We start from the raw sequence: 19190 nt of genomic DNA, 5'->3' as shown, positions 1-19190 counted from the left end.
GAGCCCAATGCGGGACTTGATCCCAGGACGCTGGGATCAGACCCGAGCCAAAGGCAGACACTTAACAACTGAGCCACCCAGGTGGCCCTGAATCGGGCATTCTAAGAGGGCTAAGAATGGGTAGAGGATAGGCTCTGATGTGTGATTTTTATCCCAAGCACAAGCAAAACTGAATGTCAAATTCAGTGGGATTTACAGGGGGAATTTGTAGGGCTGTGTGCTCTTTGCTGCCAACCTGAACCTACCTAGCCCCCAGGTCTAAAACCACCTGTGTGAATAGCAGCGTGCAGGGTAGCCTTCTTTCTAAGTCTCTGAAAAGTATGCTGGAAATGTGGATACCTTTTAGCCCAGAAGACCCCAGGTCCCCCTGCTCAGTCTTATGATCCCTATGAGATGGCCTCAGAGGGAGGTGGAGAGGAGTAGTAGTGTACAGAATCTCCCTACCTTAGAGGCTCACTATGGTGAGGTGATAGCTGACAGTGTGTTTTTGTGTCAGACCAATGCCTGTCTTTTCCCTAGTGCTGGGTGGCCTGAGGTCTGAGATGCCCTGTGGCATAATGTTCTTGGATCCTGCCCAGACAGCAGATAAGGGGGCATTACTATGTTGTGCATTCCTCCTCTGAAGTAGGGAGGGAGGGAGGGTGTTTCCTACACAAAGTAGTTAGGAAAGCCAGCCACCAGCCGCCAGCCATGGGCAGTCTTATAGCTCGGAGGCCAGTGTGTCAGCTTCCTGGCCATGAAGAGGCTCTCAGTGGGCAAGACTGGCTCAGAGTCAGGCCAGGCTCCCAGTGCATACTGAGTGTGTGTGGCGGGTGGGGAGGGGGTTCTGGAGGTTGTATAGGAATTCTGGGCCTTCGAGCTGTAGCCTAAGCCCAGAGAGAACAAGAACCAGACCTTCTGCCCTCCCTTCAGCTTCCCTAGAGCCCTCTCGTCAGCAGAGGTGCATCGGGTTAGCCCCAAGAAGGCAGCTTGAGTTGATGGGGTCATGTTTCAGCTGCAGCTAATCCAAGTCACTCGATATAAATCTCTCCCCGCTGCCTCTCCCCTCCCTCCCATCCCCAACCCACAGACAGGGAAATGAATCCTGGCCCTCGCCCTGAATACATCATGGCAGGCCTGCCTCTAATGAGAGAGGGCCATTCATTGTAGGGTGAAGCTCCCTGCAGAGCCTGGGATGCCATTAATTAAAGAAGAGCCACCTGAAGCCAGTCGTGCGGTGCAGCCTGCCACGCTCAGATGGAGTGGCGGTGGGGTAGCCTCGTTAGCCTGACAGCTCCTTGGGCTGAGAGTTCTTGGGCTCTGAGGAGCGAGGGGTGCCCCGCCTCCCCCCAAGAGCTTGCAGGCTTCTGGGGCCAGCCTACTCACAGACACAGGAGAGTTCCCTCCGGCACATGTCTTGGTGCCTAGCACTAGTGGTAAAGGCGCTCCTAAGTGTGAGCATAGTGGGATTATCCCATTTCCTATGGGCAGGTCCTAGGGCAGGAGCAGGTTTCTGTGGAGTCCACCCGGACTCCTAGGTCCCTGCCTGAGCCCCCTTTCCATTCTTCTCCGTGTGGTCCTGGAGCTGCAGGTCAGCAGGCAGCTCAGCCTGTGTCCTTGCCTCGGAGCCTGGGAGTTTGGGGCAGTTGGTCTACTCTGGAAGGACTTTGGACCTGGAGGGGCACTGGGGAGAAGCTCTGTTGTCTGATCAGTAAGTTCAGCCCCTCCTTGGCAAGCAGAGCCTCTGGTGATTCACTTTCTGGGCACTTTTAGGCTGAGTGGTGGGACTCTAATGTTGGCCTCATCTCCTCATCCACTAGGAAGGTGACAGAAGGTTTAAAGCACTCTAGTGATTTTTTTGGAACCCCTGAAATGGAAGTGTTGCTTGTTTAAAATCCTGATAAAAGATAAAGACATTTGTGTGGTAACTGATAAGGTTTTGAGATGTGTGTGGTGGTGGGAGCCTCATGCGTTAGCCTGCTACAGAGCCGCTGACTGGATGGCTCTTTACTGCTTCACTGGGCCTGAGGCAAGTGTTGCTGCCTAAGTAGTGGCCCCCAGAGTTATACTCCCCTTGACCATCTGTGAGGGTCTTACCACCTCCTCCTTGCTGGCAGCAGGGGCTGTAGGCCTTGAGACCTTTGCATAGCCCAGAGTTCGGGTAGCTCAGCTAGTGTCTGCCCGGCTTGTCAGGAAGACAAATTGGTCCTGTGGCTCTTTGAGACTGTCTCTGGAAGTCTGGTTCTATGCTTTGTGGCAGTATCTGCCAGGCTGCATCAGAGAGCCTCAGAACCAGCTGGGGCCATGGCTTGACCGTATATTCCATCTCTGCTTCCCCACAGCTCACCTGGGACGGAATAGAGGCTGTTACTACCTCCTAGGCCTGGCACTCGGGCTGCACTTCTTTGTGTTTTGAATATTTCTGGACCTTCCCAGGCCTTGGCCATTTGTTTGGGCTCCTCTGGCAACTAGAGAGTGAAGGCTGGAGGGCTTGTCCCCTGAACGCCCAAGGAGAAGGAGACACTGTTGCTCCTGGAAAATGTTTTACTTTGGGTGAGATATTTCTGTGTGTGTGTGTGTGTGTGTGTGTGTTTTAAACTCTGTGTGACTCTTGAGACCTAACCCTTTTTTTTCTACTGTTTTTAGAAATCTTGGTATGACATAGGCACAGTAGGGTACATAAAGCACACAAACGTGAAACGTACAGCTCCATATGTTTTTATGCAAGTACAAACCTGTGCAGCCACCACCCAGATCAAGATAAAAAACCTTTGACATCGTCCTAGAAATCCTCTTGTACCCCTTCTCAGTCAGTAACGCTCTCCGTCTGTCAGGTAACCACTGTTCTGACTTCTTTTACTTTTGGTTCGTTTTGCCTGTTCTTGACTTCCAATAAGTAGAATCATACAAAATGTACCCTACTATGTCTGACTTCCTTTGCTCAACATAACATACAAGAGAGTCTTCCATGGTTGTTGTATATATTAGTAGTTCAGCCTTTTCATTGCCGTATAGTGTTCCATTGTATTTCTGTGCTGTACTTTATCTATTCTTCTTTTGTTGGACTACATAGCTTCGTTAGCCCTTCAGTACATGGTTGTCGAATGAGCATGTGAATGTTCAGTCTGATATGAGAATCTCCTGAGGCCTATCAGCTTGCCCAAATTTCCCTCATACTTTAAAACCTAACCCCAGTCCTTTGGATATGTGGCCTCCCTATCTCTTCTGGAATCTGCACTGGTTTCCCTCTTCTCTGAGGGAGAGGCTGGCCCCAGGCCTGTGGAAGTGGCCTTTGAGCCATGCTGACCCATTTAGTTATTCTTTCAGCAGATGTTGATTAAATACCCACTCTGTCTTACACCATGCTAGGTATTGAGGATATAGCAGTGAGCAAAGAGAGAAAACTTCTAAAACATTCTGCCTTCATAGAGTTTACATTCCAGTGCATGCAGCCAGCACTGCCCTCTGCCCTTTGGACCCTGGTGCCAGAAGAATCTTGGTTTTGCCCAGGCTCCACTATCCTGTGGGGTTCTGCGGGAGCTGGGGGGCAATGGCCCTTGCCACCTTGACAAGGCCTCTGTAGAGCCTGTGGGCTTTTATCTCCCTCTCCTGCTGCTGCTGCTGCTGCTTGGCAGGGAAGAGGTTTCTCAGTATTGGTGCTTCCCTTCCACTGTCCAGGAGTCTGATTCCCTCCGTGAGAGGAGAGAATTAATCTCCAATTTTCCATGCCTATAAGGTGAGTGACCTCTGTTTTGTCAGCGCTTGCCAATCTGTCCTCTAATGCCCAGCCAGGGTAATGGAGACATTACTCTGCTAAAGCAAACCACCAGTTCTCCTTGTGTGGATACCAGACCGATCCAGGCACTGGGAACAACGGGGCAGTCTGTGGGGATCTCCTTACAGTTGTCCAGGCGTCTGGAGACTACAGGGGCATTGACACTGGAGCAGCTTTGGTCCTGAACTGTGGTTGGCAGTTTCAAGGAGGGAAGATGCCCTGCCATCACATTCTCTTTAACCACCATCCATGCCGGTGGGGCAGCTGCTTCAGTTTGGTCTGAAATAGATTCCCTGTGTTGGGCTCCCGAGAGCCCCTGAGAGGCTACAAACACCCCAGTGAGGAAGAGGAGTCAGGAAGCAGGGGTCTTGGAAGATGAAGGCTCGGGAACTCGAGGGTGCAGCTGTCGTAGTGGCCTGTGCCTGAATGATCTGTGGACTTGGGGGCTTAGCTCAGTAGGGCTTGGGAAAGATGGCTGTGAGTGGGTGGGATAAATTTTCAGTGTCCCTGGCTAAAGGGTGACATACTCAGACTTGATAGTTTTGTAAAACTGTTTCTTCCAAAGCCTGCAAGGATGTTGGTTTGGGGAAGAAAGCCAGCCAGCCCAGAGAATCCCGGGAGCCTGACAGGCCTTTTTCTCTGCGATTCTTTCTTGCAGGCAGCCCGAGGCAGCCTGTCTCTTTGTTAACAGAGTGACAGCAATGTGACACCATGGAAATAATTACTAACAAATCACGGTGCTGACTGCAAACAGCTCTCTGTCTTCAGAGGCATGTCAGGGTGCATTAGAGCAGGACTAGAGGAGCGGCACATGTGGGGGCCGAGGCGCAGCCCGCACTCAGACGCTCTCCTCTTCTTCCCCCAACCTGACCCCTTTCTGCTATGGCTGACTCTCCTGCTGGTGACCTTTTCCCAGAGGTCAGCTGAGGAACCAGCTGGATGAATGACGTGTGGCTAGTCCCACTTCCTCTGGGCAGGTAGCTAGGGTTCCCATCTTTGCTAAGGAACACCTGGGTGGTGATGAGAACCAGGAGTTTTTCAATTATGAAGTCCCCAAGAGATGGAGGGATGCACCATTTCTGATTTACTCTACTAGTTAGGGCCAGCTTCACCTGCCAGTGGTCTTGGGGTGATGGGAAATATTTGCTCTAGCTGGACCCAGAATGTGGGGGAAGCCTTGCATCTCAGTGTTGGCTCAGCTCCCTTCCCCCACAGCCCTGGTTTCTTCAATTGCCAGAGTCAATTTTTGGTAAGTCCATTCCCTCTTGGTTAGCAGAGTGATTGCTCTGACTGTCAGGGCTGTAAATAATGTTCCTGGTGTGTGTGGCTGGAGGCAGCCGTGTTGGGTGGGGAACAGAGTGGAAGGAGGAGCAGCACTCTGAGGGCTCCCTCACTCTCCCCCCTCCCCTCTCATACAATATTTATCCAGGGATGGGAGTCAGATGCAGCGACCTCAGGGGTCACCCAGTTAAATAGCTTCTGAACCTCCCTGCATTCTAATTGCTGCAGTTGTCCTTTGCTCTGGAGACTTCTCCTCCCCATTGTCTGCTGAGGCACACACTAATGGCTCTCTTCCCTGGCCCTGCTGGGAGGCATATGGGGGGGAGGGGGCGTGCGAGGGAGAGGGCTCATTGCTACCTTCCTTTCCCTGGGGATAAGGGAATCTAGGGCCTATTAACAAGTGGCTTTAGCTAGGAGAAGCACAGACCCCTGCCTCCCTCCTGCCCCTTCCCCAGAGCTGGCTGGAGAAGGAGGCCAGGCAGTGGGTTTGGTTTTGGTTTATGGGGCCAAGGGGCTTCACCCATTTCCAGAGCTATAAGCAGAAATGTGGGACTAGTGACTCTTCTACAAGGCGGCAGACCCTTGAGTACTCAGCTGATGAGCATCATCTTGTGTTTCCATGGATGGTCCCACATTCAGGGTTTGGAAACCTCTAATGAGTGATATTTCCGGTTGGAATGTCTGCATTTTGCCCAAAGATTGGCCATTTGCAAAAGTCTCTCTGGTTCCCCCCAGAGGTTGGTTTGGGTGATTGATGATGGTAGCAGGTGTGCCCCACTTGGTCATTTTAAGAGTGGCATATGCCGTGTGTCTTCACTAGGACCTTCTTTGTGAATGTCATCCTCACTGCAGCTCTTTTCTTTCAAGAAGTCTTTTGGAAACTGCCCTTGAAGGTGCTGACCACTGTGGGTGCTGGAAGTGCTGGCATTCCCAGCAGTAGCCCCGAGTCAGCCCCCGCTGAGAGAAGTCCTGTGCTGGAGGCTGTCGGGAGCACAGGTGGTTGGGATGGAAAGCAGCATGTGCGTGACTAACTACAAGCTGAGTGAGGTGGAGGATGAGAACTTACAGAGAAGATACAGAACAAACGCCATGAGAGCCCAGAGGTGCACAGGAGAGAGACTGATTGGGTAGTATTTTTTAGCAGGAAACTTTTTTAAAAACCCAAATATTAAAGAAATCCCAATATTACAAAGTATATAAAAGTTGAGCTGCTCTGGTTGAAGCTGGGGCAGGGCCCTGCCATTCTTCCTCCAGTCCACAAAGTAGCCTCATGTCCCTTCTAGAATCCTAGAACCCCACTGAGCACAGTTTAAAAACCACTAGCCTATTCTAATGCCCACCTGGAAGTGTGACTCTGTGTAGGCCAAGTGCTTAACATGTTTTGAGGGAGTCAAGGGAGCTGGGATCAGGGCAGCGAGGTCAGCCAGAGGGTTAAGGGGAACAGCTCTGTCCTTGAGTGTATCGGAGCAGAGATCAGGCTACATCCCGGAACCTGACCGCTTGCAGCTTGCCTCTCCATGGAGCCTCCAGAGGGCATTGTAGGCCACACAAAAGCAGCCCAGGCAAAGGGTCAAGATGGCCACAGGCCAGGTGGAGACTGTAGTGAGGGACGAGTGAGATATCTTGGAAACAGCTCAAACTGCTAAGGAGCTCTGGATTTCTTGGGCCAAAAAGAATAGCTCATCAGCTGAGATACTGACCAAAGTGCCCTGGAAACCTCCTGTCACCTGCTTCCCCTCCTGCCTCTACCCTCCTCCCTGCCGCCTGCTGGGGCTTCTGTCATTCCATCTGGGAACGAGCTCTAGCCAGGACCTGGTGGCAGCCCTGACACTTCCCACAGTCACAACAGGTGTGGCACTGTGCCCTTTCCTTGGAGGAATTGGCCTTGGGGAGAGCCTGGAGAGATGCTTGTCTTGCTGTCTCACTGGAGAGGGGCTGGGGAGATAGAAGGTATTTGACTTCCTGAACTATTTGTGGCACAGGGGAAGTGCGTGTTATACTTAACGTGCATCTTAAACACCACAGGGTGCTTGTGGCGCTTGTGTGCTTCTTGTGGTCATTTTTGTGGGCTCCGTGTGAGAGAAACGGTAGGCAAGTGGGCCGGCAAACAGTGGAGCAGGGAGGTGCCTTTTACCTATCAGTGCCTTTCGGAGGCTTTGAGCAACTGCTTGGCATTGGGGATTTGAAGTTGATTTTCTCAGGGACAACCAGCAGCCTGGCCTATGGGGCGTCCCTCTGCTCTGCCTGTGTTCTGGTTTCTGTTTGGGAACTCTCCAGAGCAGCATGTCTGGGAACACTTCCAGCTGTGCCGCCAGACCCAGACGCAGGTGACGGCCTTTCGTCTGTACCATAGGGAAACCAAGAGGAAATTAAATGTCATTTGCCCCCTGCACAGCAGGTCGCTGCCAGATCAGACACTGCTGCTCAGAGCTGTGCAGAGGGTACCCGAGGGAAGGCTTCTGCCTGCAGCCATGCCCTCTGAGCTGTGGAGACTCCCAGGTGATGGCCTGGCTCACTCCCAGGGCTTTCTCTGCCAGGCCGGGCTCACCCTGGCCTGGAGCCCAGCCCTGTGCTATATGGCAGCTGTGGCCTATACCAGGCCAAAGGTGTGTGTGTGTACCAGTGGGAGGGAATGGAGGGGACGGGCAGGGCCCTGGGAGTAGAGGACACACAGGAGGCCATGAGGTGATCAGCCCTTCCTCAGAGAATCTGCATGGTGCTGTGGAAAGAGATGGGCCTTTAGAATTAAGAGACCTGGGTTCGAGTCCTGACTCCACTACTTACTAGTTGTAGGATCTTGGGAAAGTCACATTGCCACTCAACTCCACGTCCTCATCTGTAAAACAGAGATTATGGTAAGCTCTGGCTCCTGGCCACCTGTGGGGGAAGTACTTCCTGTTGGGACTGGTGCCAGAGTATCCTCCCCTAGATCTGGAAGGGAGCCCCTGGAGTCCCTTGCCCATGGGCCTCCCTGTGAAATGAGTTGGCCGAAGTGGATGGGGAGGGGGGTGGACAGTAAGTCTGGCCTGGAAGGCATAGCTGGTGATCTCCCCCCACCTGAGGCCTTTCCTTCCCGTCCTGGTCCTCTCAGCTAGGCAGCCCAAGGCCTTTACAAGATGAGCATGGGTCATGGTGGTCACCCTCCCAATTGCAGGGATTCAGCTGGCCCCCTTCAGCCTCACACTTGGCATTCTCCTTCTGTTGGGAGGACCTTAGGGCTTGTCCCCACCCCTCCCTTGCCTTGAAGTCCTAGCAGTGGGCTGTAGTTCTCGGCTCTGCAGTGACATTTATTAACAGGGCTTTAGGAAAAGATGTTTTAATACTGCGAGGTTCTCCCTAGAAAACTCCCCACCCCCACCTTCCCCCCCCCCCCCCCCCGCCCCTGGCCCCATCTGAAGCATGGCTGCTGGTGGTGAAATTCATTAGTGTTCCCTGACAGGCAGTGGCGACAGAGGCGCTCGCTGTCTGCTTCCCGCTCCCTCGCTCTCGTGCTCCTGCTTCACGCACACTGATATTTAAAGCTGATGGGCTGCTTATAGACTTCTTGTACCATGACAAGTTTGGGGAGGGGGGTGGGAGAGGAAGAGACAGACAAGGAGCCAGCTGTCACGCTGGTATTTCAAACAGTACTCTCTCCTGACCCCTTGCAGGCTCCAGCAAGTGTATCATCTTTCTGAAGCCTGTGGTTGGAATTGTAACCTGCAGCTGTCCCAGAGGATGGGGGCAAGTGTGGGAGCAAAATGGGCTGAGAAGTCGGCACTCTCCCAGGGCTGTGGGCAGGCAAAGAGGAATGAATGGAGGGACAGAGAGGGGAGAGAGAGAGAGAGAGAGAGAGAGAGAGAGAGAGTGTGTGTGTGTGTGTGTGTGTGTTCGTTCTAACAGAGGGGACTGAAGCAGAGTGTTTGTACATGCTCCCCAGCAGTGCTCTCCCATCACCAGAAATAGGATGGCCCTTTCTGTCGTCTTTCCAGGAGTGATCATTATGTTTCATGCTGTGATTATCTTCTGGGTGGTCTTGGAAGCTCTGTGAATCTAGGAATCAGGTTTGATTGGCATCTGCCCTTGAGGGTCCTGGGTCTCAGTGATACCCTTAAGTGTGTGGTAGCAGTTGAGGTAGAATGTTCTCCCATTTTGTGTCTAGACTGGGGCCTTGATTTTTGTTCCCTCCTATATGTATGCTGATTATTTAGATTTGGAGAATGAGTTCCAAGGTGCCTCCTCCATGCACAACTCCTCCTATCATCCCTAGGCTTCGGAATTCATTTTTTGCCATTGTTCAGTGGTTTTAGAATTTACCCCTTTCTGTGTCATCCCTAGCAAAGCTTCTCCAGTGTATTTTTCCTGAGTAAGGCGCTGTCTTAAGGCAGGTGACCCGGAAGCCTCTCCAAAGTCTGTTGCAGGTTTGGTCACAGCTGACCTCCCTGTAGCCATACTCCCTTCTATGCGTGCTTAGGTAGGAATGTGTTTCCCTTGGCTGGCTCCTATGGCCTTCATAGAGCAGCACATGGAGGTGACGTAACTTGCTCAAGGACACGTGGGCACTTGACCAAGTTGTCTCTTAGTGCGGCAGAGCTGTATGCTGGGTGGGGGTTATATTGACGCTCCCTCCCCCGCGCCCCCCTCTAGCTCCGGGTCTGCAGTGGGGGAGCCATTGAAGAATGGGCCTGACTCTTCTATTCCTGCCTCTTTTAGCCTTGTCATTGCCATCAGTGCTGCCATTGGCTTCCTCAATTTCAGCACAACTGTGTGTGTGTGTGTGTGTGTGTCTGTCTGTCTGTCTGTCTGTCTGTCTTATCTGTCTGGGGGAGGCAGAGAAGGGTTACTGGATACCCCTCTAAAAGCACCTTGGACAGGGGGTGGAAAATGGAGCCAGAATGCTGCTTCTGTCTGTAGACTGCCCAGGATCATCTTTAATGTGATCACCTTCTACACCCTCCCCCCACTAACCCCCCATTCTTCACCCCACCCTGCACTTTATCCTGTACGCTTCTAGGAGGGGTTGCTGGCATGGGGCCGCTGTCTTGGGTAGCACCTATGTCTGCCTTCCTGACCTTGCTGATCCCTGCATGGTCTGGAAGCACTGAGAGCTCAGCCTGCCAGGGGTGGCCCAGGCCATGTCTTCTGCTGTGGTGCATCTCGCAGGTGAGATGGAAACTAACCAGCTTTGATAAGTAGGAGGCTCCAGCATTAATTTTTTATACATCAACGGTGGCCAAGTGAGTGAATTCAATTATGGGTCTGCTTTCTGTCCACCACCCTCCTCCCCCCAATGTGGTGGTTCAGAGCAGAGACTAAGGAACCTGTTGAAATGAGAAACCCCTATTTCCTGGCTTGACCCCCCTCACTAATTCGGGTTAAATTGCTACGCTATTGCTGTGGTGACACATTGTGCCTGCCTCTGTTTGTACAAGAGGATGCGGTGGGGGAGGAAGGACCAATTTACACCGAGATAAAGGTGTCGCAGCAGATAACTAACATCCCAGCCTTGTGCCCGCTCTCATTGTAGCTCAATTTGCTCTATGTGGAAGCCCAGCCTTCCCCTCTTTCTTCCTTCCCTCCCCTTGCTCATATTTTACCTCAATGCCACAGGGTAATGATGCCCTGCGTAGTGGGGGAGGAGATAGGCACCTCTGGCTGACAGCCCTTCCCGATAACCAAATTCCAGCCCATCCATCACTAGCTACTCTCCTCAACTTGAGGAAAAGTGATCGTGAAAGGCGGGCCGTTTATCACCCAGGGTCTGTTTATCTCCTCTCGTAGGGGGGGAACGGAAACAGGAGAGACAAAGAGCTGTGTCCCTAGCTAAGTGCTGCCTCAGCTGGGATAGGCTGCCCATGCTGGATGCAGACTCATCACGCCGGCCGTGAAGGCTCTGACTGGGTGCATCTCCCAGACTAGGATCCAGTGGGAATGGGACCTTTCCCAAGGCCTTGGAAACATGGCAGTTCTGAAACGCAGGATAGTGACAACATTCCGTGGGCACGTTTGTATCAGAATGAGCAAGTGTAGAGACCCTACATGGAAACAAGCCCCACTCCCCCTCATAGGTGTCCCTTTGGCAGGAGCATCCATCTGGCTGATTGGTTGGGTCTGTTGGCCTACTCCTTGCCCAGGCTGGGCCTTCTGGCCCTCCGTGGCACAACAGTGACTTGGGAGAAGACTGAGCCTTTCTCCCTACTCTTCCCTTTGCTCCTTAATACTTCCCCGTTTCTGCATATCAGATGGGACAAAATAGTTTGCCCTTGCAGGTGGGCAGTATGTGCCTCCTTGAGCTTTTGGACATCAGGACTGACAGCCTACATTACTTCAAGATCTGGGTCTCATGGCCTTCCCAGAGAGGCAGAAAGGAATCACATATGGCTCCAGATCCGGCTGGCTTCCTGCTCTTTAAGGGCTCAAGTCTGCTAAAAGTGAGAGTGTCCTGTATCTCCCTGATTTGGAGTTGCCCCTAAAACTTAGAGAGAATGAGAAAAGCACAGAAGGAATTGCATGCATAACCTTTCCCAGCGCTGGTGCCTGCGCTCCTGCTGGTCCTGGCTGTTGGTGTCTGCCAGTCTATCTGTCAGACCTCCATGGATGCTGCTGGCCTCCTCAACTCAAGCCTAGCAGTTCTAGCAGAGCCCCCCAGATCTGCGTCACCTAATCTTCAAAGCTGAGCTCCTGTTCACAATGGCTTCATCCTGCCCCTACCCATTAGCGAGGGTGGTGTTCCCTTAATGAGCTAGTCCCCTGCCTTGGCTGGCGCCAAGCTGGTCACACCTGTTTGCCATCAGGGCTGTCTGGGCCCAGCCCCAGCACTGGGCTGCAGGTGGTGGGGCTGGATGAGGGGTGTGTGGGGAGGGCCGGGTTCCTTATGTTTTGTGCACTACGCTTGTTGGAGGGGGCAGTTTCTTCTATCCCTCCTCCTCCCACACTGTTCTAAGTGGAGGAGGGCTCTCTGCTTTCTTTTTTGTTATTTGGAAGGAGTAATAAGGGAACTTGAGAAATACCCCATCTTTTCTAACTCCTGCCTAGAGTTAGAAGTAGTGAGGGGCTAGTCAGGCATCTTTGAGGAGGGTTTGATGTTCTCTGCTGAAGACCCTAGGGCCCAGTGTGATAGGAGCAGCGTCACATGGTAAACGCTGAAGGCGGAGTCCCTCTCCAGCCCTCGGCCCCACAGTATTTGGAAAGCGATTGTAATCCCTCGGTTTAGAGCCCACGCAAGACTGGGGGGCCCTTCCTTAAAGGGGGCCCCTTGCATTCATGAAGCTGAAGGAAGTTTTGATTTGGTTGAAAAAATCTCATTCCTTTTTATGGCCTGGACATAATTGGCTCTTTTCTATTGGCCATCAGTGATGTCATTCCGACCCTCATAAAGAAGGGGAAATCACACCTGTGGACTCGGTGCATAAAATTTCATTGGGCAGCAGTAATAAGCATGGCCAGATGATGTTTGGGCAGTTGAGGAGCTCTGTGCCCAGTGATTCCAGCTGCACGGAGACCTGGGCACCATAAACCTGCCTGCACGTTCATGCCCGCAGGCTAGTCCAGGGCCCACTGCCAGTGGCTCTTTTCCTGGTAGGAACTCACAGCATTCGGACCTTTTGTGTCAGGGGGACTTTTGCCCTCTTCCTTTCCAAATTGGTGGAACCATGTACCCCCTGGTACTCACGGACCCTAGCCTTAGGCTCCTAAGAACCCTGGAGCCAGGTGAGACCTTGAGCAGTAACCACCATGCTTACCATGCTACCTGCCTCTCTAAGGCCCCAGCGCTTGGCTTCCCAGGGACCGTGAAGAACTCTGGGTGCCTGTGCATGACTGAGGCCCCGTGCAGTCGGAAGGCTGAGGCCCCACTTCTCGTTCTCCCCTTGGCCTCTTGTGTGATCGAGCAAATCCTTTTTCTTCTCTGGGCATCACTTTCCTTTTTTATGTAGGGGATGACAACTACTCTGACCTACCTTGCTCATAGTTTCTCTTGGTGCTCTCTGAGCTGGCGAGGGTTCTGTCATAGAAATGTGTAGCTGTCTTCCCATGAGGCACCTGGAAGTTCAAGTTCTGGCATTTGGCTCTGTGTCTCTTGTGAAGATGGGCCTGGAGCCTGCCGCATCTCGACTGCTCATGTCTTGGAGTCACAGGGCCAGGACCAGCCGCAGACTGGAGGGCTCAGCAACCTGAAGGCCTGTGAGTCTGCAGACTGCATGTGTCCCTGCAAGTCCTGAAGCCTGAGTGAGAATTACAGTCCAGCCTTCCTCTGCTTCAGTCAGCCACGGGGTCCAGATAGCACTCAGGGCTGCTGCTGAGCCGTGTCTGAGGCTGACCAACCCGCCTGGTGGTCTGTCTAGTCTGTCTTTGATGTGGCCCCTCTGGTATAGGTCTTCCTCCGAGAGGGTCAGGTAGGATTCTACTGTGCCAGACCCTCCCTACCTGGGTAGAAATGTCTACCTTTGATATCTTGCTGAAAAGGGAGCCGCCACCCCCTCCACCCCCACCCTGTGCCCCCGACCAGAGTTAGCCACAGCCAATAGGACTTCTGGTCCGTGTCATCTAAAAGAAACTGGGACTGGCTAAGGGAGAATATGGTAGGTGGCCCAGGACCCCTGCCTTTTGCTGGCCGGTCCCCCTGACCTGTTTCTTTGCAGATTCTGCTGCTTCTGGTGGCCCCTTCACTCACAGACCTTAATGTGGTTTTTCAACAATACCTGAGCTCAGCAAGCATTTTCACAAATAACAAGGGTAAGGAACATGAAAGAAAAATGGAAGGAAATAAGAAAATTATCCAAAAAATACAGTTCTCCTTAAGCAACCACATTGTGTAGCGCCTAAGGCTATCTTTCAGCCTTCAAAACCTTGCCTAGTATCCTTATATTCTTGGTCCTTGGTTCCCTCATGGGGACGTGTTACCTGGGTACTCCTTCATCGTGGTCTCAGCCAGAACTTCCCTTCTGGGAAATTGACTGGTTGTAATTAATGTCCCTGTGCCACCTGAATATTTGAGAGGACCCTCCCCTTCAAGTAAGGTATCTCAGGTCTTAGAAAAGTAAATTTCTTAGTGTACTGCCTGAAACATGGGTATCAGTTTCCTCTGAGTGTCTGCCAAATAACAGAGTAATGGAGGGGAGGCTGGACTGCCCTGGAACTTTCTGGGGTGGAACCAATCACCTTAACTGGATTCTTACTACCAGACTTCCTCAAAAAGGAGTTTATACTGTGGTCTCCACTTTCTTATCTCTTACTCACTGTTTGACACGTTGCATGTTGCCTTCTGCTCCCACCAACCCACTGATGCCAAATCCATTGGGTTTTTCTCAGCTGTCATTTTGCTTGACCACTCCGTGGCATTTGACACTAATGACCTGTAATTTAAGCTGAAAAATCGGTTGTATATATTCCAGAAAGGGGAAGTGTGCTTTTAGGTTGTTTAGGTTGACCACAGGTTGATATAAAGTGAGGCCAAAAGAGCATGTGTGACTCTGGGTATCTGATACCCTGAAAAAGGTCCAGGAGCTCTGCCCTCTAGGAATGAGGATAGGTTGGGTGAGTCCTGACTCATGGTACATTATCTCCTGTGGAATTCTGGAAGGAGATGAGAAGGGACCTCTGGGGAAAGCTTCCTGGGCCCTCAGATCTTGGGAGTATTCTGCAAGGAAGAGATGGAAGTCTCACTCTCTAGTTTCTAAAGACTCAGACAGAGACAGATTTTAGTTTAGTATTAAGAAAGGATATTCTAGAATTGAAGGAGACCAAAACTAGGGCTGATTGCCACATAAAGTAGTGAGTTCCATGTGTGTGGCGATGGTCTTCTAGGGGTGACCTGATTTCATTCTTGCTCAGTAACACTGCCGAGACATTAGCCTGGGCCTTCTGCTCATCTCATTCCATACTCTTCCCTGTTGATCTACTCGTGTGGCTTTAATTTCATTTAAATTACATTAACGATTTAGCAGTTTATATCTCCAGTCCAGACCTCTGCTCAAAACTGGATATGCAGCCGCCTCTTTAGATATCATTCCCCTGCCACATGTCTCCTAGGCACTTTGAACTTAGCAGACATTGAGTGCCCACCATGTACCATGCATGTACGTAAAACTGTATTCCCAAACTTGTGCCTCCTTCCAGTGGTGCACCAGGGGTGAGGCAGTGAGCAGTCCACTGTGATTTGGGCAGAGAATTTAAAAACAGTCATAAAATTGACTAAATACTGTTTTGCTCTGGGTGTCCGATATCCTGTCTGTGCCCCTGCCTCCCTCTCTGTGTCTGACTCAGGGAGTAACATGAAGCTAGCCAAGCCACAGACCTTTGAATTGGGCTCTACTGCTTCCTCTCATTGGGCGCCCCCATCCCATTTGGTTGCCAGGGTCTCCTTCACGTCTCATGTCTGTTCCTTGCTTGTTATTTCTACAGCCTTTGTCTAGCTTTGGGCTACTACCCAGCTTTTTCAGGGTATTGTTTTTGTCGGCCCCAGATAAATCTTTGTAAATCACAACTCTTCAGAGGCTCTCCACTGCCTATGGCCAAGCTCTTCTCTTAGCAAGAAAGTTCTATGTTCTTTCACAGCTACTATTTCTGGTATTTTACTCCATGTTTTCATGTATCCCAGTGCTCCAACTTAAGGCTGTTTAGTCTATTTCTTTTATTGTCCATCCCACTGAACAAATTGTGAACCCCTTGGAGGCAGGGGCTAAGTCTTAACGTTTTGAGCCCTAAGTGCCTGTCTATTATTAAACTTCAGTAAATGGTTGAATGGATTTATGCGGGTACAACATCCTATTTAGAGGGAAAGACCATTTATAAATAATAAGAAAGGGCTTTTGGCTTAAATTCTGACCTTTTATCCTTTTGCATGGTCTCTTCTCTATCAGCAGAAAACCTCTTGCTAGAGACCTAAATGTGAACTGGAGCCCCTGCCCAGCTATCACCAACTCACATGCTCCTCTCTCTCTCCTCCCGTCTTAGATCCCTGCCTCTCTGCTGTAACAAAACAACTACAAACTGGTGCATTGGAAAGAACGTAGGCTTTGGGGTGAGATAGACCTGGGTTCAGTTCTTGGCACTGTCAGTTTTTAGCTGTGGGACTTTTGGTGACCCCTCTGAATTTCATTTTCTCATCTGTAAAAGGTAGGCAACAATGCCTCCCAGCATCGTGCTGAGGAATCACATGCCAATGCGAGTAAGATCCTTAGCATTTTGCAAGCCATCAGAAAATAGTAGCTGCTGGTGTTAGTTTGAATAGAGGTTCCAGGTGCTCACATTTAGATCTGGAACCTAGTGTCCAGGGTGCTAGAGGTGCGGTGCCTTTCTTGGGCAGAGTGGGACCCGTGGCTAATGGGTCAGCCTTCTGAGGAGGTGTGTTTGCATTTCCTAGATTCAGACTCCATACCTGGGACATGGGTGTTCCCAACTTGTTCTCTTTTCCCTTTCTTGTAGGCTCCCAGGCCAGTGCCAGTACTTGGGCTTGCCAGTGGCGGATTACTTCAAGCAGTGGATTAATCTGAAAAAGGTACTGTGTCTGAGCCCCATTCGGGTGCTTCCTCTGGGTCTCCTGTCCCCAGGTCCCCTCCCCCCTTGCTTGCTTTATTCATCTCTGTTCTCTTTTTGTTGTCATCTCTTTTCTTTTTGTTCTCCTTTCTCAACATCCCTCCTTCTTCTTCCCTAGCTAACATGCACTGGAAGGGTGTGGACCTTTCTGGGAGGGAGGAGCTGCTTGGGGACCAAGCTGCAGGGTAGAGTATAACATTATCCAATGTAGTGTCATCCAGATGTGCAGAGAAGTCCCAATGAAGGGGACTTTCTAGGTTCTTGCTCAGAACTAAATCACTGGGCTGAGCTGCATTGTCTTTAGGAGAGATGTGGCACTAGCTGAGCCTCTGGGAAAGTATCCTTCTTTGATGTGATCATGAGTGTGGCCTCTGACTGTCCTGAGTGGCTCTGGTATCACCCTCTGGTTGGGAGGTAGAATTAGTTCAGGCTGGCTTTGGTCCTGCCTCGCCCCAGCAGAGCCTTGCTCATGTGACAAGGACCATGGAAACTAGAGCCCAATTCCCTTTGAGTATGAGGAAGGAGACTGGCCCTAATGTAGCACCAAGTACCTGGGGAGTGGGTGCTGGGGCTCTGGGCTGGGAGGGACCCCATGTGGCTATGAAATTGGGACCTGGCAGAGAATGAATTACCCAGAAAACTCTACTTTGCTAGTGTGTGTGCTATACTTCCTAGGTAAGCAGAAGAAAGGAGGTATAGGAATAGACTCTCAAGATAGAGATCCTCCTTCCTATCCCTCTGTTGCGATCATTCCTCCAGGAGGCCCAGTCCGCTAGAGAGACTCACCCCCATAATTCTGATGTAAGGGCAACAGCCCTCGAGCAACCTTAAGAACCCCATGCCGCTCATCAGCTTAGTGACTCCCAGGAAATCAGAGAAGAGAGAACACACCAGGGGTCAGAGTAGTGGCCCCCAGGGGGACTTAGAGAAGAGAGCCGTCATTGAAGGGTATTGTGAGGATTTGGCTCGTGAACTGGGTATTCAAGGAAGGTGGAATATGAATCTGAAGAGGAGAGAAGACTTTCCAGGGGAGCAGCATGCTTTTGGTGTGTGTATGGGCTGGAGCTAAGTGAACATGTGGAGGAACAGTAGAGGAGAATGACTTTGGATGTTGTTCCATCAGTCTCAGGGCAGCCATTCTTTATGGCGACATTTGTGAACTCCTTTGCTTTCCCCTGGTACTCAGGTTCTTTACACGTGGTCCTTGGCCTGTTTGTACTTTGATCCTTACCCACCTCTCCAGCTGATCTCCCTTGGACCTGAGCAGTAGCTACTTACTACCTTCCATCTTTGGCTGAGGGGCCAAGCTCTGTCCTTCCTCCAGGTCTTGGCCTGTGGCCTTACCTCTGTCTGAAGTGTCCCCCAGTCATCTTCATAAGGCACGTTTGCTCTTCTTGAGGATTCAGCTCAGGTATCACCTCTTCTGACGAGGTCAGCAGTCAGTCTCTTGTCTTGAGACTCCTCGACCCTTTGGATATCAGTGATCTTTGAGCGTTGAAACTGAGTCCCAATCTGTTTCCTCACAGACCTGTCCGTCTGGAGCACGGAGACTGAGGCTGGTTCCTCTCTGTGTCTGAGGTGGCCAGATCAGGGCTGAGAACAGAGTGTGTGCTCAGTGAATTGTGGCTGGCTGGCTGGCTGACTGATCTTTGAGAGCTGGCTCCACAGGCCTCACACAGGGCTTGGTGGGGCTCTGCACGAGGGTGTGGCTAGGTCTGCGCTCCCGGAAGACAGCATGTCAGCTGTCAGAGTGCATCTGAGGCTGCTTGCTGGCCTTAGCAAATGTAATATGAAGGCCCGGCCAGGCGAGGCAGGCGCTGACCATGAACAGTTGCTGTGTGAAGTTCGCTAGACTCTTTGGTGTCTGGCTAGCTCCCTGCCTCCAGGTTCCTTGGCAGAGAGGCAGGAAAACAGCCGATCCGTGTGTTAACATTGCCACCCAAGGCTACCTTGATGCTACTGGGGTTGGAGGCAAGCTGTCCTGAGCCTGTTCAGCGTGGTTCTCTGCCAGACTGTGCCAAGCCATAGGAGGGAAATAGGTACAAGTGGAAACTGGAAACTTTGTTCCCAGTTGGCCTTGTGACTGCGTCTTGGTAGGTAAACTGAGCAGATCTAGGAAAAACAAGAGTGGCATGAGGTGAGTGGCATTAGAGGGGTCTAATCCCTTCCTCTCTGCCCTCCAGCCACATCATGTTCCAGATGCGCCTGAGGGCCCAGCAGGAGAGATGCCTCACTTCTGGACTTTGGGCCAGTCTTTGCCAGCAGCCATTCAAGACAGAGAGGCTGCAGGGCCCTAGAGGTCCAGGGGCATGGTGATCTTTCTGACCTTTTTACGGCGTGGGTTAGTGCAGGGTGCACAAAGATTCCCGCTCCCTTAAAAAGAGTAACAATAACAGCAAGCCAGAGAGGTCATTGCCAGGGTTGCATGGGTATTGTGTAACGTCTTACTCTATGTATGCCCTTCTTTCCCCCTGTGTGACCAGGCCCTGGCTGTCTCCAGGGCCCTCTCCTGTCCTTGATCTTACTCTTTCCTCCCTACTTTACCTCCTTTTCCTCTTCTCCTCAACTCCACAAGCAGAACTTTGCCCATGGAAAAAGTAGGGGTGGGGGTATCTTGGTCTGCTTGGCTGCCAAAACTTGC

General features: G+C 51.5%; 1 protein-coding gene across 15 annotated transcripts in view; it reads left to right on the top strand.

Annotated features, from left to right (window-relative positions):
* The window catches only part of ERI3 (ERI1 exoribonuclease family member 3), a 124939-nt gene that overhangs the window by 49750 nt on the left and 55999 nt on the right, over positions 1-19190 (top strand). For 12 of the 15 annotated variants that reach the window (XM_027612578.1, XM_027612556.1, XM_027612586.1 and 9 more), the window contains one exon: positions 16439-16511. The exons of the other annotated variants lie outside the window; for them this stretch is intronic. In XM_027612578.1, coding sequence (XP_027468379.1) covers positions 16439-16511 — 73 coding nt within the window. The remainder of the gene's footprint in view (positions 1-16438; positions 16512-19190) is intronic. 15 annotated transcript variants of the gene reach the window in all.

The sequence above is a fragment of the Zalophus californianus genome, chromosome 4 (assembly GCF_009762305.2).
Source record: "Zalophus californianus isolate mZalCal1 chromosome 4, mZalCal1.pri.v2, whole genome shotgun sequence".
In the NCBI taxonomy this organism is placed as follows: domain Eukaryota; kingdom Metazoa; phylum Chordata; class Mammalia; order Carnivora; family Otariidae; genus Zalophus; species Zalophus californianus.
Note: the sequence above shows the minus strand (reverse complement) of the source record. Positions and strands in the feature narration are given on the sequence as shown.